The following is a 21,310-nucleotide window of genomic DNA, read 5'->3' on the forward strand; positions in this document are numbered from 1 at the left end:
TCGCTGCCATTCAGTAGGAGATGTCTCAGTATGCTTGCCCGCAGCAGTCCAGGAATGCCAGGTTGCTGGGATGGCTGAGGTCTGTACTGACATGGCTCACCTTGCCTGCCTCACGGTCACAAAAGCAGCTCAACAGGCTTCCTGAGAGAGCAGGTGATTCCCACAAGACGTGGCAATGACTGAGAGCAGATGGCACTTCCCAAGTATTTACACCCTTACTGTAAAAACAATGGCAGCAGAATGGTGTAATTTTACATAAAAGGCATAAACTGGCCTCCTGCTAGTCACCAATATTGTGTCCTTAGTATTAGTTACTTTTTGATTCTTTTAGTTGCAGTAAAAATAATGAAACAGCTATTTCAGAAGTGTAGCTGTATCCTTTAGCCACCTCCTTCTGGGCCTTCTTCTACTCCAGTGTATACTATTCGCATCTCCACCCACAGCACAATGCCTCCAGTGTTCTGCTGCTGAGTTCCTGCTACTGTTATTTTTACTTTGTCTTCTTCACTGTAGGGGAAATCTGCTAACCCGGACCCTGGCAGACATAGTGCACAAAGAAGACTTTGTTCTGAATTCCGAGTATCTTATCACGCTGCTCGTCGTGGTGCCAAAGTAAGACAATAGAGTGTGCGCACACCCCGCATGGCATTGAGTCCCAGGCTGAGCACCAGAACCAGGTGATACCGGGTCAGGCTGGGGCAGTTCATGAGGGCCCTGACTGGGACACAGGTGGAGCCCTTAGCAAAGAAGAAAGAACAATTTCTGCCAAGAGTGCTGCTAGCACTAAAGAGGGAGACAAAGACTGCGCCAAAGCTGGAGCAGGATAATTGGCATGTAGGTTTTTCGTGGTTACAAGTGGGTTCTCAGGCTCCTGATAGGAATCGTATAAGCTAAAAGAAGACCAGGTTCTTACTGCAGCATAGCAAGTTTCTAAAAGGAATTAGACTTGTTCAGCTCACAGGTTCTCTCTGTTGGCTGTGTTCTTGTAAGTGCCCATACATAGGATGACTACTACCAATGGGGAAGTTACACCATGTTCTCCTCAGAGCCCTACACAAAACTTTTCCTCCCCATATAGCCCTGTCCCAACACACAAATACAGCACCATCACTCTTCTGTCTCTGAAAACCAGGTTGCAAAAAGCTGTCTGAGGTTTGTTGACTTCATTGTCTGAGTTTATTCATGCTAAAAAGAGATTTCTCTCTTTGGAAACCCTTACCTTACCCTGTTCCCTTTCTCACATTGCTGGCATTCACCATGAGTGCAGTCTAGCACTGATCAGCTCTGGGATTGCACACTGCAGATGTAGCACACCTACCCATGGACCAGGGCAGCTTGTGCAGGGGTCCTGGAGCATGGGACACTGTGTGGCAGCCTGGAAGTATATGCCACATTCTTCCCACCATCAGCTTCCTGATGGTGACCCTTCTTCAAGCCAAGATCCAAAGTGAAGATGGAGGGTGTAGCATTGAGGGAAGCATCTCCTCAGCTGGTGACTTGGACAGGAAAGGATAGGAGAGGCTTAATATATCTTAATGACATAACCCAGCACAAAGAGCTCAACCCTTCTACCCTAAGTTATTAGCTTAATTAACTACATATATCAACATTTGCTTTCCAGTATATAGTGTTTATATAGTATGCTTTGTTTTGTATTGCTCAAAGGTCAAGCTACCTACAGTGGCAGAAGACCTATGAATCACTCTCAGATATGGTAGTACCTCGCTCCACAAAGTAAGTGAAATTCCAAGTTAAGCTCCGTGTTTGTTTCAGAGATCCCTGTCACGTTTCAGCCCCTCAAACTGGTGGATCCTGGAGGAAATCACTAGTCTAATGCATAGGCTCCACATTAACATATTTGCAATTCAAATAGAAATTAGTTTGTTGAAGGAAAATAGAGATGAAAGGACAAAAAAGTCAGTTTTTTTACCATTAGATTGTTTCCTTTTCCAGTAATCTATTTCTTCTTACTTTCAACCAGGCCATTGCTTCTTTTTGTGTAAAACAGGCAATTTATTACATTAATTGAGGCTCAGACACATGCAATCACAAAGAGCTTTATGGAAAGTACTTCATAAAAAGATGAAACATGAAATCTGCATTTTTAATTGCTTCCTGTTGTAGCATAGAATAATTCAGCATACTGTCATTTGCACTAGCAAAAGCCATATTAACTCATCCTTTCACTTTGGGTAAAAAATCTTTCCTAGAACTTAAATATTCCATTGCTCAGCTCATGCAGACGATGAGATCCAGTCCAGGGCACAAGAGCTGACAGTTGTATTACCTGAAATGAAGAAGGTGGGAGAGCACATAGAAAAAAACAAGCAGTATTGTCTACTGCCTGTCTCAAAAATACAAGTGCTTGTAAAGGTGGGGGAACATTACCAGGAAACACGGAAAAGCAGGCAGGCAGAATGTGTGTGTATTACAGTGGGTTCAGGAGCTAAACCAATTGAGTTTTACATTGAGATAGAGTAGCCAGTGCAAGTCATTGTTCCCTGTTTCTGTTGCAGCAGTCTTCAAAAAGCAGGGTGTTGTTCAGTATCATAAATAAAAAGAATAAAAAAATAAAAAGAATTGCAAAAGGGGAAGGTGAGGTAGGTAAAAAAGGCATGAGGGATTTGTCATGGCAAATCACAGCAGTGGATTTTCCTACCACAGAATGATTGCTGAGGATGCAGAGGGAGGACTCTTCACTGTGACCCTATTTAGAAAAGTGATGGATGACTTTAAGGCTAAAGCCAGGGAGAACAGGTAAGAAGCCCTGACTGCTGGGCAGAGCAGTGTGTGTGCAGCATGCTGAATCCATCACTGGTTTTAGGACTTCTTGACTGCTTGGTAGCTGTTGGTCCTAAAGCCACTCAGAAGGCAGGGTGGGAAGGAGCTGTGGTACCAGTCAGTGATCCTATTCTTTAAGCTCCAAATTACAGATCCTTAAATTGCCCTTTCTGCTCTCATTCTGCTGACAGCAGGAAGCTGGCATTCTGGTGGTGATTTCAACTCCCACCCTCCAAATACTTTAACTTGTTAAATGGCTAGCAACTTCCCTTACCTGCTTCTCAGAGAAAAAAAAAAAAAAAAGAGTGTGCATATTGCCTGGACTAAGGCTTGTGAGAGCAAATGTCATTCAATTGTAGGTTCATAGTTCGAGAATTTTATTATGATGAGAAGGAACTGAAATGTGAAAAAGAAGAGCTGATGAAATTAGCTTCTGACAAGAAACAACAATATGTAAGTAGCACCTTGTGAGTTGGTGGTCCACATAGTGGCAGCCTTTGCTACCAGCGTGCCTAAGCACCTCTCTCAGAAACGGCTTTATGGTTCCAACAGTCTCTGGTGAACTCCATTTTGCCCATAAAACTGAGGCATGGGAAAAATAACATGATTTGCCCAAGGTCACTTGAGTTTCTGATAGACTGGGAGCCACTATCAGGCTGCCTGGGAACTGTCCCAGCCTCAGTGGCACTGTTGGCTGTGGCGCTGCTTCACTCAATGAGGGGATCACAGCACTGCTCTGTTCTCACAGGGCCCCTTACTGCGCTGGCTGAAGGTGAACTTCAGCGAAGCATTTGTGGCTTGGATTCATGTGAAAGCCTTGAGAGTTTTTGTTGAATCTGTCCTGAGGTGAGTAAACACAGAGTGCAGGCAGAGACTTCTGGGGAAGTCAAAATGTACTGCTCTCTTCCTGGTGGAGTGCCTTTGTGGGAGGAACCCACACACACCTTGTTTTGTCTTAGCTTGAGGTGTGTGCCTTACACACTTCGCTCCAGGAGCTCACAGGAGACAATATAGGTGTCCACAAAAAAGGTGACTTAAGAATCTGATGAAAAATGGTTCTTTGGGGGTACTTTGGGAAGGGGAAAACAGAAAGACAGTTTAGTTGACTTTTGGCTTCAAAAAGAAAATGCTTTCCAATAAGGAGGCAGCATTGTTTCTGCAAGACACCACCACTGGGCATGCCTGGAGGCTGAGGAGGGTGAAGGGCAGGAGCAGACAGCTGTGCCTGTTCCCAGCAGATGATCATGTATGTTGTGTTCCGAGGTATGGCCTCCCTGTGAATTTCCAAGCAATGCTGCTGCAGCCAAATAGGAAGTCTGTGAAACGCCTGAGAGATGTCCTGAACGTGGTCTTCAAACACCTGGATGAAGTTGCAGCAGCAAGTATAATGGATGTATGTATTTGGACTGCAAGTGCACAAGCTGTAGCTTCTCTCAGCTTAGCCAAATGAACACTTCCAGGGTCCTGGGCTTAGAGCAGCATCTCCTCACATCTTGTGATGATAAGAGCCCTGGATGCAGCTCTAATCCCAGCTGGTTACACACTGGATTAGGGTAGGCTCAGATTGCAGAGATTGTTTATATTTTCTGTTGAAGCATCTGATGTTCACAGCTACCAGAACAAAACAGGTTGCTCAATTATGGCTGCTCCCTTAGGTACAACACTTAAAATCTACTATAAACATTCAGATCCACACAAGCAAGAAAAGTAAATTTGGAACTAAATCCTAGGACTGTGACACCTCTATCCCCTGTAAAAGTCTGTCATTCATAAATAACCTAGGCCCTCAACAAGCAGCAGTACTTGCTTTCTCCTTCCCATATCTTAAATTATAATTCAAAACAATTTAGGCTAAAGCAGTAGATGAGCTAGCAGGCCTTCAAAACAGCCAAAAACCAGCAAGCATGGGTCCCACTTCATGAAGGGAGGACAGAGATGAGTTGCTGTAGAGCTGAAGCTCTACACAAAAAGGTTACAAGTTCATAACACCACAGGCATGAATTCTCAATGCTAATTACGCTAGGCAACCTGAAACAAGAAGCAGAGCAGATGCTCAGTGGTGAATTCCCCACCTTAAGCATGGCACATACAAAGCTCCATTGCACCTGTGTGAAAGGAGCACAAAAGCAATGCCTTGGAGCTTGGAAGTGTGCAGGTTTACTGGTACTAACGTTGTTACTTCCTTTTGCAGCCGGGCATGGACATCCCTGGGTTACAGCTGAGTAATCAAGAATACTATCCTTATGTCTATTTCAAGATTGACCTCAGTCTTCTTGACTGCAGTTAAAGAAGAATTGCTCAAGCTTCATCTATTAATTTTCAAGACTCTCATGTTACTGGAAAACAATCTTTAGCTGCTGAAAATCAAATGAAAATGCAGATGCTGTAGCAGGATGATTTTCCTACCACTTCTAGTAATTTTTACAGTGACTACAATATAATTTATCTCTTATTCATAGTTTTACAAAAACATATTTCAGAGGCAGAGGTACTATGGTAGTATTTATTTTTTTTGGCAAATTACAAAGATGGAATACCTACTGGACTGGAAATAAAACAATTTAAAAAGTGTGGTGGCTAATGGATCTACTAGGTGTATACAGTCCTCTTTTTCTAACAAAGCAAACTTAAAAAAAACCCAAACAGAAAAAGCAGAAAGCATCAGAGCAAAGCCAGAAGTTCCTTTAATTTAACAAAAAACCCAAAAGCTTAAGAGGAAAGATCCTCAAAAGTGCTGTGAAACTTATCATAATATGACCTACAGTCTGAAGTACTCATGAGTTCAGTTTTTACAAAGATATTTCAGTTAGAACAGTTCCATTACAGCTCATCTGCTGGGATGATTTAAGAGTTGGAACACATCTGCACGGAATCAGCAGTTACTGCTGGCTGCCCGTGGTTCTGACACTGCCTTTCATGGTGATCAGCTACGGGCAGTCTCTCACAGACACCAGATGACAAATACCCACATTACCTTATTTCCTTGAAAGAAGGGGAATCTTTCAGCTCTTTCATTCCTTATTTATAAGCTGATCACATCAGGGTCACTTCACTAGACACCAATATACAAGACATGGAGAGCAATAAAATAATAGTATTTTTATTAAAAAAGCAGCAGTAAACATCCCTATTCACAGTCCTGATTCCCCTTCCAAAGGAAATAGCAATTTCAGATCAAAACACCAGATGGGAAGTGAAAAAATATTACCCAATTTGCTGGAGACAGCACCAGGGTGGTTTTCTGGTAGCACCTGGAAATCCTTATGCCCTAAAACACAGATTAGCTTCGTCACTAATCCAGAGGAAAGACCAACAGCTCCCAGCATCTCTCATTGCAGCAGCAACCCCACTTCCATTGTATTAATGAACTTATGAAGTCTGGCACAAAGAAAGAGAAAGCCCCTGAGAAGAAATAGGAAAAGGAAGACTGAAGAGCATTTAAACAAAGATTGTCCATCTTACCAAGCTTTAGGCTAAACTGTCAAGATCTCACAGCAAGGAGGTGGTTTAGGACTCCCCTCTGCACATGCCTCTATTTCTACAGTTCACTTTCAAGTGTCATCCAAAATGGGACTGCTTGTACTATGTGCACCTTTCTTACTCTATACAAGACTAACACTGTGTGTCAAAAAATATTTTATTCTTTAATTGAAACAGAAGCTGAGCAGGTTCCACCTTCGTGAAAAAAATTACAGTTAAAATTGGTTACACTAACAGCCTCCAGTAACACTCAAACAGCACATTATCAACATAAGAAAACCCAAGATGTTCCAAAGAAATATCCATGTTGTCCTCAAAATATTTGTTACACAGAATACAATCAAGTTTACTGGTTATGACAATTCATAGAATTTCTGCAATGTTTTCTTGAGATGCGTACAGTCCACTGCTGCAGTGCATCCAATAGCACAGTGTGTCATGTGCTACTTCTCCATAAAAAGGCCACTGAAATATCTGTCTGATTGTGATCCAGGCTGCAAACTGCTGCACAGGCTCTCCCAAGAAAAGAAGTTTCCTGAAGATCTCACAGCTCATCTTTACCCAAGTCATCCAGATCCACATCACTGAGATCAATGTCATCTTCAACTGGAAGCTGTTAAAAAGGGAAGGTTTTGAGTATGTGTTTAGAAGTGCTTAATGCTCAGAGATCCCCGAGTTGGAAAGACTCTTACTTCATCCTGAGAGTAAAGCTCTCTCCTGTCATCTCTTTCATTCAGAAAACTGCAAGTGCACTAAGCACAAGACAAGTGATCAGAATTTAGACTAGGAGGTTGTTTTTTACTAATCAAAATACTCCAGATGAAGGCTATATAAATTAACTATGTAACAAAACTATTACCATATTCCATGGTTTTATCTATCTGAAGTAGATCAAAGGACTGCAAGTAACTTTGGTTTTTACAGCAATGTTGAACCTTAAGAAGGCAGACTTGGTCACCATGTTATTTATTACACAGGCTTTACCTGACAAGCTTTCTGGCATTAAGACCTTGATGGCAAGGTCAGCATATTGCAGAACCCAAGTCTCCACAACACTGGGGTCTTGAATGCATGCACTACCACCTCCCTTAGTCAGCACAGTAATACATTTCTGCCTCAAGGGATCCAGCTTTCAGATCACATCCTAACAGGCAGGAACATCTGGTCCACAATGTCAGATGATCAATGTACCATATGGTCTGCTGGCAGGATTAAGATAATGGGAAACCATCAACACAACTCGCCACAATCTTGTAAGAACAGGAACTTTCACACTGACAGGTGTTAGTTACTCTGTCCTGTCACTTCTGAACACAGCAATTCCTCAGCACTTTCAGAAATGGAGCATCTCTTACCTCACCATCTTTGCCATCCCAGGGTTCAACTGAATGAATTTTGGGGAAAGCTCCACCACCCACTGGTGCTGTAGAACCACGACCAACAGAGAGTTCCCTGAGAAAAAACAAGTACACATTAAATTTAAAAAATTCCTCCAACCTCCATCCACCTGGAACAGAACCTGCTTCAGATAAGAGGGATACAAGTTCAAGATTCCATCTCTTTAAGTAAATCTGAACTGTCAGGAGGCAAAAACTTCAAGAAGCAGAAAATGACAGAGCCCTTACAACACCATTAAAAATTTACAACTGGATTCAAAGGCATGTGAGATACACTTGCAGATTTCAGCAGTGTAAAAATCACAGATTAGTGCAGCCTCTTTAACAGTTTTTCATTTAAGGCAACTCCAAGGGGAGCCTGTAATTCTAGCTCTGGAAGTCACCTGCAAGTGTTAGCTGGAATCACCAGTGATCTTCAGTGGAGACAGCCTCCATGGGTTCCAAAGGGTACAAAGTAACCAGTTTCATTTGGGACACTCCATCCTGAACTTGCTAGTTAGGCATGTTCAAAAAGCCCAGCATTAAAATCCTGAGGAGCTAATCCCTTTGGATCTTTCAGAAGCAAATAAGACTGAATTAGCATTCCTCCTCAAGTGGAGTTCACAATTTTTATGCTCTTCATAGTGCCAATTTCCTTACTTGTAGTCAACACTGCTGAGACTGCCTATTAGATTGCAGGAGCTGCCTACAGCAGCTGAATGAATGGCCAGCCACACCAGCTGTGATTATGCTGCTTTCTCTAGGCAGCACAGCTGACCTGAAGTGTCAGGAAGAGATTATTGTAGCAAGTAGTGCCTCAGGATGAGACAATACAAACCAATTACCTAATGCAATATAAGCTGTTAAACTGGCTGTTGTGTCCTGGAAGCACCATCCAGTCTCACCCAACAAAGGCTTCACTAAGATGGACTTTAAGAAAATTTGCCATGTCTGACAAAGGCAAACATTTTCATGTGCATTAGTACAAACTCTCTGGTATTTCTTTGCTTGCATCTGTATCCTGAATTTAATTTGATGCCCTAAGATGTTCCTTTTTTTTTTTTGGCATTAAGAAGAAAGTCTGATCACTTTTACAGGTAAGAATATAGCACTGATTCCATTAATTCAGTAGGAACTGCATTCAATTAATGTGCTTTTTATGGCAAGGTGGGGAGAGGCTGTTGCATTTGCTTTTGCAATTCTGGCTGTTCTCCAAGGACTGACACGTAAGGTCTCAAGGGCTCTTGCATAATTTATGGCAGCTGGTATTTTATGTGGAAGCAGAGTTCCCTTCACTTTGACCACACTGAAGTAACAGTTAAAGTTTAGCTGCTCTGTTTCAGTGCTGCTGCCACCTTCTGTCATCCTCTCCATTTCCTCTCCCTATTCCATTCTTCTCAGCACTGGCTCTTGCCCAGCTACAGAAGAGGCAGTTTCACGGGACTGGTGCTGAGCAGTGAGCCATTGACTTTTTGGATGGATTGTTTCAACTCTCCCAGTTTATCAAGTACAGGAGAATGGAAAGGTGGGAGAGGGAAGACAGGGCCAAATGAATCAGAAAGATGAACAGTAACATATACAACCTCAAGAACTTAACAGCACCCATTACGATTCCCAAACCGGGGACTTTCCAATTACTAATGACTAGTCAGAATGCACCATTTGAAGTAAATGGAATTCATTAGTAAGTTATTTCTTAAGTTACTAGAGAAACAGAATTTTTCAGCATCAAAGTCCACTCCTGTTTTCAAATGTTGTACTAAAACTACCTATCTAAGTCTAAACGGCCAACTTAATTCTGCACACCACAAAAAGGTAATGACTGCTTTACTGCAATCCCCATTGAAACTATTCCCTTACTCCACTGAATTCTCATCTTAATTCTCTTGACTGTGGCAAGTCTTGTCTGATGCAGCAGAGTCTGCTTATGATCTAAAGAGTCATAGCCCCAGATACAGAAAGATTTAAGTCACTTAAAGATTTCATACCTGAGAAACTCATTAATCCCTTGCTCACTGAATGATCCTTTCAGAAGGGCAAATTTCATCTTCCGAGCATTAACAGCTGCCATTGCTGGATACCCAAAGCCTCCAATCCCCAGAGAGCTCTCAAGGTCTGACTGAGCACCTGCTTCTGTCCATAGCCACCTTGAGGAAAAGATGAAACAGAAAATTAGTAATGAGGATAGGCACTACAATCATTTTCAAATCACATATCCTGCAATCCTGCAGAGTTCAAGCAGGGCTCTGTATTGCCCTTGACACTTTCAAAGTCACTGAGGAAAAGGAGAGTCTGATCTTGAACCTTGCAACAGAAGAAAGCCCCCTCTCAGCAGCACCTCTAGGCCAGTCCCACCCACACAGCCACCAAAAGCTGGATAAGAACAGCCACTAAACACAGTGCAGTTATGTTAGCAGCCTCAACACACTGCTACACTTCAGCTGGTATTAGGGGGAAGGTTTAAACGTACTCAAGTCACAGATCTAAAGATTATAAAGTCCTGCCCAAATATCACTGTGGAGGATTTCTAGCTAAGGACACTAAGTCTCAGTTCCTCTCATCTTAGCAAGTCCCCTGAGGAACCTCTGGAATGAGCCAATCTCAGCATTTTCCCCCAGGCTTTCATGTCATTTTGCTCCTCTTCACAGCAGTCAGTGTGACAGAACAGCTCTCACTTTCCTGAGAAGTCCCAGAGATCCTAACCTGCACCTATGAGAAGGAGGAGCAAAGGCATAGCCTGCTGGCCTCTTTCTTTGAGAGCATGAAACATGTTAATAAACTGCAATTTACTTGGTTTTTTTGAGGATTCAACAGTCACACTGGCAGACTCACCAACCAGCAAAAGACGGTAAAAGAAACCTCCCTAAAATACTTGAGTATTCAGGACAAGAGTAAAAGATATTTCATCTCATTAATGCTTAGATATGACTTGTAAATGCAGAATTTGAGAGGTGGATGAAAATTTTAAAAAAGGGCTGTTTTAAAGTTACAGCATTCTCATCTCCAGTAGTTAGTGAAATACCAAGATATGCTACTCTGAACAAAGAAAAAACTCTTTCTGTAGCTAAACAGGTATCATACAAATTTTATCCCATTACCCTGAGAAATTCTCACATCTTTTCCAAGACAACCAGTGGACAATAGCACTTACCCCCACATTTTCTTTTTGTATTTTTCAGCCATTTTTAACATGACATCCAGGTAAGAATTTCTCCCTGAAGCTCCTGTTTGTTAAACAGAATTGGACAAGTTAAAATACACAACTACATGTTTTAAGTGACAAATTTATACAGAAGTCTGCTTGCTTTTATGTGTACCTGTGTCAAGAATATGAGGCAGGACAGAAATGATGCAGAGCTGATGAGCATCACAGGTACTCTTCAGAACATCCTCACTAATTATCTACAAGAAAGCAGCAGAAAGTCAATGACGGTAAGACCTGGTTCTTCAATTGTGACTGTACTTCCCTCCAACAGCCTAATAACTCCACCCTGCAATGTAGTAAGCACTGAAACAACTTGACACAAAAGCTTACAAGTCTCTTCCACTTCACTGGTCCCCCAGTACAAGAATAATTTACAAAGAATTCACAAAGTCTTCTGTTGAGACTTGCAGCAATAGGAAACTCTGCAGTATCAAATAAGGCTTACAGAAGGCACAGTCAGATGTCACTTCTTGCTCAAAATCACTGTTCTTGCCCAAGGCTGGAAAGAGCACCCCCAGGACCATGCAAACGCCTGGGAGCACAAGAACAGCCAGCAGAAGCAGCCTTTGCTGTAGATGAGGATGTTCAAGCAACACTAACAGAAACACTGGTTTTGTGGATCTCAAAAAGAAGTGGATCCACTGGTCTCCAACCTTTGATTGTGCATCCCACCAGTAAATAAATTTCTAAGCCTGCCATCTCTGATATATATAAATCAATTATATGCATATACACATACAATCAACATGTATTGCTGTATTAATATTAGAAAGCACTCAAAAAATTTAGAAGGATAAGAAAGATTAAATAAGCACCATATAAAAATATCTTTATGTTTATTAATAGTACAGATTTTTTTTTTGTTTTTTTCCTTCTTGCATTCCAATGGCCTGTCTTGCGTGCATCTCACTTTGGAGACAAGTGATCACCATTTCAAATCTACTAACAGCAAGCTGAAAAAAGAAGTCACCTGACAGAAGGTGGAGTTTTTTGAACAACAAACAAAACACTCATCGTGTATCTCCTAATGGACAGCTTGCAAATGACAAGGCCATGCTCTCTTATTGTAAGGAAAGAGATGGGGCACAGAACTGAAATTTTTTGCTCATTCTCAAGAGCAGATTCACACACCCTGGTACCATCCTGTTGCCTCCACTGTATCAATTCTCATCATCTTCCAGACAACAACAAATTAATGGCAGAAATGAACATTCACCTTTTGTTATTCAAACCTTGTCATCCTTTACTTTCTGGGGCAATGCAGTGCAGAAGTACCACACTTAGGCAGTTTTATTAAGAGTTGATACAGACCTGTAAAAACTGCCGCCAAGGGTATGATGGAAAAGCAATTTGAGAAAATGATGTATAGGTACCTCCAAGAGCTCAGGTGGTGGTGCATTATCAGAAAACAGATCCAGAGCACGAGCAATGATATCAGATCTAGTTCTCCCACCATCATAATCAACAGGGTCTTCTCCTTTCTGGAAGATTTTAATGGTGGGAAATCCACGAATCTGCAAAACAAGTTTAAACCATCAGCTCAAACAAACCTGTATATTTATGGTGGAAATTATCTGCTTGTCTGATGTCCTCTAGACTGAGAGCAAGGGAGGAGATTCAACATCTTTGTGTATCAAGTCTCACATGTTCTGACTCAACTTGAATTTTGTAGCTTCCTACTTTTGTAACAATTCAGAACAAGGTTAATGTATACTAAAATGCTGCTTTGGGGTTTTGGCCTGATGAACCAGCAGTGGTTTAATCTCAATTTAGATGCACCAAGCACTGCAGGTTTAAGCACCATAAGGACTATCTTTACCTTTGATATTTATTAAACATTAATTTCCTGATTTCTCTGGGAGTGGAAAACACTGAGCATACACGGCAGCAAAGTGGACCTTAAGCTCCTTTTGCTACACTTCCAGTAAATCTTGCTCAGTGCTCCCTCTACATTGTCAGCTATGTGCACTTAGAGGGAAACTATGCAGCACACTGTAAGCTCCATGGACTGTACTAAAAATTCAAGAGTATCCATTCTCTTTTGGTGAACACACCTGATCTGGGCAGCTGATATTGTCAGATCCCTGATAACTGGCTCCAAGAGTTCCAGAGATGCCCAACCAGCCTACAGTCTTGAGAAAGACCTTTCACTCCAGGTGATAAAGGTATACAAGATGTTATGGAAATAAATAGCCTTTCTTCTCAGCAACATCCGGAACAATTCTTTTCCTCTTTCTCCATTTATGTTGTTACTGACATACATTAATTATTTGTGGGAAACAAATTGAATGTGTCACTTTTTTTTAGCACAAAATATTAAGGAACTGTTCAGTAAGGATTGAAGAGAAATCTGACTTGGTAGAGATGGAAAGGAAATTGTAACCACTGCAGAGCACACTCACCCCATATCGGCTTGCCAGCATCTGATTGACTGTTGCATCTACTGCAGCCAGCTTTACTTTTCCTTTTGTTTGTTCCTTCACCTCAGTGGCAGCAGCTGCCCATTCTGGCTCCAGGCTGAAAAACAGAGAGTGCAAGTGCCCTAAGTTCTCTCAGAGCTAACAGAAGTATACCATGCTTCAACATTATGTATGTAGCATGTTTCACTGAAGAAAAAAAGTCTCTTGCTGAGAATGACAGCTAAGAGGGTTATCCAAACAAGACTGATGTCCTTCAGGAAGGAATGGAATTTTTTTTATAACTTCCAGATCTTATTTCTACTGATAACTGGGAATTTTACTGCAAAGGAGGAGTGCAGCCAGAGCAGCACCAAGGGGCCCTGAGCAGAAGCCCACAAATTTTTGTTAGATCACCTTACAAAAAAACTCACTTCTGGTATACTAGAGATGCAAGCTCTCTTTTAGGGGATTAAGGGTATTACACAAAACAGGCACTAACAGGAACTGAATTGTTAAAGTAAAATCTCATTTACTTTTTGCAGTGCCCACACCATGGGGCATAAAATTCCACCATCCACACATCGTCACTATTTATGACATTCTTATCAAAGCTGTCATCAGTCAGCTCAATCACATCCTTCTTATCTCCACCTCCGCTCTCCCGGCCCTGTAAGAAACAAACAGACCCTCACGTAAGAAGTAACCAAAACTGGTCTCCTACACAGGCCAACTCCTGTGTGTGTCACATTGAACCAAATGATCTGTATTTGAGCAAGATACAAAACAGGCAGTGTTAGGTCATGCAACTTTCCCTTTTTAAAACTGACAGTACATGCAGCCTACTCCCCACAACATTTTCAAGACACAGCAAACGAATCTTCTCTTGAAAAAAAAAAATTGGGTCAAACTGACTACCAAGAAAATGTGGAAACACTTTTTCAGCTCTTCATGCACTGATCTGTCCATGAACAAAGTGCTCTCCAACCTCCACTTCCATCTGGAACCAAGTCCTGGTTTCCAGGCAAAACAAACGTGTGGGAGTTTGATACACACTACAGGGTAGAGTCCACACAGCTCTTCTATGTGGCCACCCTGAGGATGTCAGAATGTACTTGCACCATGACTCAGAAATAGCAGTTAAGAGCCGGAAGCTTTTCAATTTACCTTCAGGGAGAAATCCAGCAAACCAACTTTAGAAAAATTCTACCAAGTTAAAAAGCCTTAATCTGTCTAATTTAGATTACGATTAAGCAAATGATACCTGAACCACCTGGAGAATGGGGCTAACAGGAACCCCAAAGTTCAAAGGGAGATGCACCTGGAGAGTAACAGCTCCAGACACCACTACACACTGAGAACTGACTAGCTGGAAAGCAATTTTTCAAAGAGGAACATGACTGTCCTGGTGGACAAACTGAACATAAACCAGCACTGCAATCCTGTGGCAAGGGTGGTCAACAGCCTCCCAAGCTGCACTAGGCAGAACTGCCAGAAGGTCTGAGGAGGCAAATCTTTTCTTCGGCTCAGCACAATGGGAAACACCCAGACTGCTGGGTCTAATTCTTTGCTCCCCCATAGAACATGCATGCACACACTGGAGCAAGTCCAGCCAACAGTCAGAGCTGATGAAGGGCTTTGAGCATCTGACATGTGATAAGAGGGTGCAGGAGTAAAGAAAACAAAGGTGGGCTCTTTGCTGCAGCAAGAGACAAAAGGGACAAAGTTGAAGCACAAGAAATACCATATATGATTCTATAACCTAGAACATAAGAGGAGAGATTTCTTCTGTGAACACAATCAAACACTGGAACAGGTTGCCTGGAGAATGCAGTCCATTTGGAGTTTCAGTTCTTGGAGATACAACTTTAGGGACACAGCCCTGAGCAATCTGCTCCAGCTGGCCCTGCACTGGGCAGGGACCCGGACTAGATGGAATTCCAGACACCTCTTCCAAATCCGTGACTGAGTTGGGAGCTTTGATCTCCTGTACAAGACAGTCTCCAGCTGAAGAACAAACACACGTTCCCTCAATTACCTGTTTTCCAGAACTGTATCCTCCACTTTTGCCACTAAGACGTCCCTTCACCAGGGACCGAAGAGCACTTAGAGCAGCATCGACAATGGCGTCACTTGTCCTGCCACCTGCAGTGAAACAAAATAAAAATAAAAAAGTGATCAAACCTTCAAAAGGCCAGTTTAAGATATGCTCCTGACTTAATTACAAACTTAATCCTCCCTCACCCTAATGATCTTTCAGGAAAAGCAGGACTGGACTATGAGTGATACAGTACTAGTGGTGGGACATCTGATTGAAACACAAGCAGCAGGACTTGACTTCACTACATTTTTTCATTACCTGACTTTTCTGATGAGGAGTGACTCTATTGCAAGCTCCAAATAAACAGGAAGAAAGGAATATTCCTTGAAACTCCCTATCAAGCTCCAACAACTATGAACTGTAGGTGAGACTGTTAGACAATGCTAAGACATACAAAGTTTGGTCAAACCACTCCCACCCATCTGTCTCTCCATTACTACAAGCACTAGACAGGAAGGAAAAGCTACTCAATACAGCATTAACAGCTACCATGATTACTGCATCCAGGTAAGTTTTTAGGCATGCAACATCTAAAAATTCTTCACATTACCCTGATAATCCTCTGCTTTGTTTTTGTTGGCTCCAAATATCTTGATAGTTGGAAATCCTCTGACTCCATACTGTCCACCCAAGGACTGATGTTTATCTGCATCTACTGCACCCACTTTCACTACACCCTGCAGAAACAAAACAAAAAAATGACACCTAAGATTTCTACAGCAATTTAATGCCTTTTATACTCTCTGCTGAGGGCACAAGGGAAGGGAGAAGAGAGAGGGGCAGTTACTAGGACTGCAACAGAACAGAGATATTTTACACCACAAGCATTAAAAAACAGAACACTATAAATGTCCACTGCTTTCTTCAGTGTGACAAAATACATTTTAAATTGTTTGGTTATTTTGTTGGTTTGGTTATTTGGTTTTCTAAGGAGAATATATATATATATATATATATATTTTTTTTTTTTTTTTTTTCATAAGCAAGAGTTCGGTTAATCACAACATGACTAATTTTTCTGTAATTATAAAAAAAAACCAGTCAATACTAATGGCTTAAAAAGCTGTTTTCACTCCTAGAGAACAGTAATGGGAATTCACAGGGACAGAACTGACTTTCTCCCTCTACAAGTCAATGGCTTCTTTTAGAAAGGATACAACAAACCAAACCAAAATCCCGAGTTTTCAAGTGCCTGAATAACACTCTTCTGGCTAGACAAGCATGATTAAAGTGATAATGGTTGTAAAGACCAAACCCCTTCATGTTCCCAATCCAGATGTCAAACAGCCAAACTCTCTTCAATCCACTTCCACAAGCACATTTGAAAGGCTAAACTTACTTTTAAAGCTGTTGCTGCTTTCTTCCACTCAGGGGTTAGCCTTTGACAATGACCACACCTTTTAGAAAAAACAAACAAACAAAAAATGGTAAATGTCATTCAGATCTGACAGCTATTTCAGTCACTTACAGCAAACTGCAGGAGACTGAGGATTTACTCAGGAAAAGAGCCTGTGCCACAAGATCACACGATCACTCAGGCTTCTGAAGAAAAACTTCCACATTATATAGACTGCAGCAACACTAAAAGAGACACAGCAAGGCTCCCCCTAAAGCTGTCAGTCCAGACAGTGTCAAGCTGTTGCAACAAAAGGCTACTTTCTCCAGAATGTGGAGCCTTGGATGGCAATATCACAGAGAATTTGTACAAAGATGGAATATATATATCTCACCAGAATTTAAATGGAACAGACTCCATAGTCTGGACCTGAGCAGAACAGGAGACAAAGAGGGATGCTAAATTAAGATGCATAAAGCTAGTATATTTAAATGGAAATTGGAAATTTTAAGTGTGAATTCAGATCTGTGCTTTCACATCAGAATTATTCTCAGAAACACAAAAGTGAAGCACTTTCTCACTTACCTACTGCACTTTCATCAGTCATTTTTAATACTAACTTAGCAGAAAAAATCAAGTAGAAAAATGGCATAGGTTTTGCTACCAGACCCTATTTGCCAACTTGAAATGCCAATTCCTGCCTTTTTCCCTCAGGAAAATACTTAAAGCAGGAATCCCAAGTACAGCTATTTTGCTAGTCATGAGGCCATCAAACTGAACAACTGTGCTGCCAACAACTGAAGGAAACCTTGAGCTGATCAGCAGCAGATTCCTGTGCTGCTCCTCTGCCATAAAAGCAAGCAAGAACACAGCTGCAGTTCTTACCATGGGGCATAGAACTCCACGAGCCACAGGCTCTCGCTCTGAATGACCTCCTTGTTGAAGTTAGTTGGTGTGAGCTCTATCACATCATCACTGGCTGAATATAAACCGTTAACTGCCAGGAACAAAGTGCAGCTCACTGTGCCTACAACGAAAAGCAAAGACATCAGCAATCCTGTTGGAACATTTACGACTCTCCTGTTGCCATGGCTAAATCATCTCCCCACTCTTCACAAATCAGCAGTGGTGGAAAGGGATTCCAGTTAGACCAGATTAAAAAGGAAGTTAAGGCAAGATATATGCTCTCCCTCCTCGCTTAAAACATGATATTTCATAGGATCACGTAAAATAGGGTCTGTGCCTAAAGCTAGCTGGAGTTGTGCCACTCCTGCTATGGCTCTCCAGAGACTTATGTCAAAGCTCCTACCCTAACTCCTGCTGGTGCCAGACCACCAGAACTTCTGCAGGGATCCTCGACATCAGCTATGTTTTCTTTCAATGCTTACAGAAACTCCTAGGCCAATTGTTCAAACCTCTTGTGCAGCAGGCACTCAAACACATCTTTAATAGGATCACATCACACAGGACTGTCCCAGCGAGGCCTGGCACAGTTGCACTGATTTCAGGACCAGAACTTGATGCACTGGTAGTGCATCATTCTTGCTCATGAGGATCTTAGTCTACCATTGATTTGTGTCTTTAGGAACAGACTGGAGAACAACAGCTAAATCTCTCTGGTTAACAACTCAAACACCCTGAGAATGCTAAAAAAATAACATTAAAAGTTAGAAGGAAACTGCTTTTTCTTATAGCTTTGTACTTCTGATAATTCTGAAACTTATTTTTGCTTGTGACTTTGTACATAAAACCTCATAATCCTTCCATCTACACAGTCAACCAGGGAGATTGAGAGATGACTTGATGAGAGATGACAAACATCTCTCTTACAAAATCCACACGGCAAAAGACTTTTCCTAATCAACTTGAGACTGGAGAGAATAAGAGCTCAGACATCCAAGTTAGAACCAGACATAAAAAAGCTTTGCTGAAAGTGGTGAACAACTTGAATGGGAAGCTGCACATTCTCTCTCAACATGAGAAAAACAGGTCAATGATGCAGAAACTCTACAGCACACGGTATACAGACTGCACAGCATCACCTGCACTTTATCAGCCCCACACAACAAAAGCCAGTTTCATTACCCTTATTCTGCAGAGTGAATCTGACAGAAGTTACATCTTCCAGGTTACTCAAGCAGAGGAGATCAGGACTGAACTGCCACACTATAAACCAGTGCCCTCTCCACTACACCATTGCCCCATCCTATTGGTTTCTTCTAGCACGAGGATGCAACCCTTTTCTTCTGGGGTGATCAAAATGGGATTCCACCACCAGATGTATGTGTTAGATTGGCTCTGTCTCTTCAGTATGCCCATACACAAGCAGCACTGTCAGCATTGATCAACTGACTTCCAAGGCAATCCGTGGCTGTCACAGCATGTTACGGTGACCTACAGTACCAGCTACTGCTGGAGTAGAGTAAGAAAATAAGGATGGAAAAAGCTCCTTGAATGTTACACTCACTCTCAAGAGGAAAAACCTCCTCTAGACAGAATGAGACCATTAAACTGAAATCAGCATATTCTTGCTTCACCCTTTAGGTGATCTCTGGCAGAATACATTCAGAAGACAGAATTCACTCAGCCACTTCCGTCTCTTTAAAGAGAGAAGTTCTAGCTTATGTAAATGCATCTGCTAAAGAGAACTCACAAAAGAAAGTACATGGTGAAATTCACCTAGTCCCCCATCACTGCATTTTTTTAAACTGAGTCATTAACTGGTGGCATAACTTTACTTTCTGTAATGAAACATTCAAGGTTTAATTCAACTTTAGCAAAGAAAAGGATCATTTTCCTACAAGTATCAAGCCAGAAAAATGGAAATCTGTCCTTGTTATTAAGGAAAAAAGAAATAATCTGATTTCAAAAGTTGTTTTCTAATGTAAGCAAATCACACAGACAAAAGCATCAATAAACCAGGTAAGGCAGCTCCATGCCAGTATTACTAGTCCTAATTGAACCGCAAAGTTGCAAGTCGGGAGATCTATTATAAAAAAAGCTTTTGTCACGGGATGATGATGATGATGATGATGATTCTGTGAACTCCTCCTACCATTACATTACCCCTCGTGCAGCAGCGCTCGGTGTGAGCCCACACATCCCCCATGCACATGTGCGCTCGGCGAGCCGCAGCCTGGGGCAGAGCCCCGCCACCTCCGGCCTTTCCATCCAAGGGCCCGGGGGGGGTCGTTTGCCGATTCCTCCGGCACACAAGAGGCCGCAGCAGGGCCAGGGGAACACCAACCCCCCTGGGACTCCGGTCTGACCTCGGTCCTTGCTCTGGGGCTGCCCTCAAAGCACCAGATCCCAAGGCAGGGCAGCCAGGCACGCACACCACCGCCGTTTGCTCAAATCACTCAAATCAAAGAAGGTCTTTGATTAGGCTGCGAGATAACCATCGCTTTATTTTCTTTATTAATTTTTTTCTGCTCGGATTTTCAGGATCTCTCCACGTGTGTGTGCCTCGCTAACCCACCGAGCACCCCCCGGCCACAGCCGGGCCGCGGCTGCGAGCGCTGCCCCCACAGAACCAAATCCCCGTGGGATCAAGCCAGCCCGTGACCGATCCACCCCATCAGCCCGTGACCGACCCACCCCTGTGTCAGACAGACGACGGCACCGAGTATCGCCTCCAGTCCTTCCTTAAACACTTTCAGCGACGGTGACTCCACCACCGCCCCGGGCAGCCCGTTCTAATAGCTAATCACCCCTGTGTGAGGAAATTGGTCTTAATGTCCAATCTAAACCTGCCCTAGCGCATCTTAAGACTAGATCCTCTAGTCCTCCTGCGAGCTGCCTGGGAGAAGAGGCCGATCCCCACCCGGCTACAAGCTCCTTTTTTCTCCGCTCCGCCCGCCGCCCCGCAGAGCGGCCCCGGGCCCCGCTCCCTCCCGCCCCGACGGGGCCCGCAAAGCCAGGGAAAGGGTAGCCGCATCCCGCCGTGTCCCGCTGCCCCCTCAGGCCGCCCCCCGGGCCCCCACGGCTCCTACCCCACCACAGCCGGCCCGCGCCGCGCACCCCCATGGCCGCCCCGCTCCCTCGGCCGCCACCGCCGTCGCCACGGCCTGCGCGCCCCGCCCCGCCCCGCCCGCTCCACGCGCCCCGCCGTGGCTGCCGCGGATTGGCCGCGCCGAGGCCCGGGCAGCGCCGCAGCCAATGGGGAGCGGCCGCGCCAGCTGCTGCGGCGCGCGGGGCGGGGGGAGGCGCGGAGGGGCGGAGGTGGGGGAGGAGGAAGAGGAGGGCGGCGGCTGGGGTTGGGCGGGCCGTGTAGTCGAGGAGCGCTCTCGGAGCTGCTGGGGCGCCACCGTGGTGCAGGTGGCCCTGGTGAGCTCTGGTGTACTGGGGGGAGCTCTCTCAGTCTGCTTCCAGCAGTTTCGGAGGATCTTCCCTTGTCCAGAGCGCTCCCAGCCGCTCCCCCCTCGGCGGTGGCGGGTGCCGGGCCTGGGCCAGAGCCCGCGCAGGCCTTCAGGGAGAAGGAAGGCAGGCCAGGGATTTGTCCTTGTTAGGTGCCCGACCTGCTTTGCTATAGCCTCTGTGAAAACCAAGGCAGAGATCTAGATCTGAAAAAAAAAATGTTTTCAAGTCGCAAGCTCGCCAGTAGGAATTAGCCCGGCTGAGTCTGTTGCAGTCTGG

General features: G+C 43.5%; 2 protein-coding genes across 3 annotated transcripts in view; one reads left to right on the forward strand and one right to left on the reverse strand.

Annotated features, from left to right (window-relative positions):
* Positions 1 to 5,432, forward strand: part of ATP6V1C2 (ATPase H+ transporting V1 subunit C2) — an 18,443-nt gene extending 13,011 nt beyond the window's left edge. For both annotated transcript variants that reach the window (XM_083857617.1, XM_083857616.1), the window contains 7 exons: positions 514 to 612; positions 1,666 to 1,734; positions 2,665 to 2,757; positions 3,141 to 3,234; positions 3,530 to 3,627; positions 4,045 to 4,174; positions 4,973 to 5,432. In XM_083857617.1, the coding sequence (XP_083713743.1) occupies positions 514 to 612; positions 1,666 to 1,734; positions 2,665 to 2,757; positions 3,141 to 3,234; positions 3,530 to 3,627; positions 4,045 to 4,174; positions 4,973 to 5,068 (679 nt within the window). In that variant the 3' untranslated portion in view covers positions 5,069 to 5,432. The remainder of the gene's footprint in view (positions 1 to 513; positions 613 to 1,665; positions 1,735 to 2,664; positions 2,758 to 3,140; positions 3,235 to 3,529; positions 3,628 to 4,044; positions 4,175 to 4,972) is intronic.
* On the reverse strand, positions 5,271 to 20,729 carry PDIA6 (protein disulfide isomerase family A member 6). Its single transcript, XM_083857615.1, has 13 exons — positions 20,668 to 20,729; positions 17,561 to 17,702; positions 16,679 to 16,736; positions 15,890 to 16,016; positions 15,277 to 15,383; positions 13,775 to 13,908; positions 13,245 to 13,359; positions 12,216 to 12,356; positions 10,955 to 11,039; positions 10,789 to 10,861; positions 9,626 to 9,784; positions 7,617 to 7,713; positions 5,271 to 6,874 (listed from the first exon to the last, which is right to left on the reverse strand). Exons 1-13 carry the CDS (start codon positions 20,699 to 20,701, stop codon positions 6,806 to 6,808), a joined length of 1,341 nt encoding a protein of 446 aa, XP_083713741.1. The 5' UTR covers positions 20,702 to 20,729; the 3' UTR covers positions 5,271 to 6,805.
* Between the last annotated feature and the right edge of the window lie 581 nt (positions 20,730 to 21,310).

Source organism: Zosterops lateralis (assembly GCF_965231275.1).
Source record: "Zosterops lateralis genome assembly, chromosome: 3".
In the NCBI taxonomy this organism is placed as follows: domain Eukaryota; kingdom Metazoa; phylum Chordata; class Aves; order Passeriformes; family Zosteropidae; genus Zosterops; species Zosterops lateralis.

What these genes read in the sequence shown, in the direction of transcription:
- PDIA6 (XM_083857615.1), bottom strand. Translation starts at nt 20,701, where the DNA reads ATGGGGGTGCGCGGCGCGGGCCGGCTGTGGTGGG. An exon ending in GTGGAGTTCTATGCCCCATG is followed by an intron (nt 16,737 to 17,560) that starts GTAAGAACTGCA and finishes TTTTTCTAAAAG; the next exon opens with GTGTGGTCATTGTCAAAGGC. An exon ending in GCCTCATATTCTTGACACAG is followed by an intron (nt 10,862 to 10,954) that starts GTACACATAAAA and finishes TTTAACAAACAG; the next exon opens with GAGCTTCAGGGAGAAATTCT.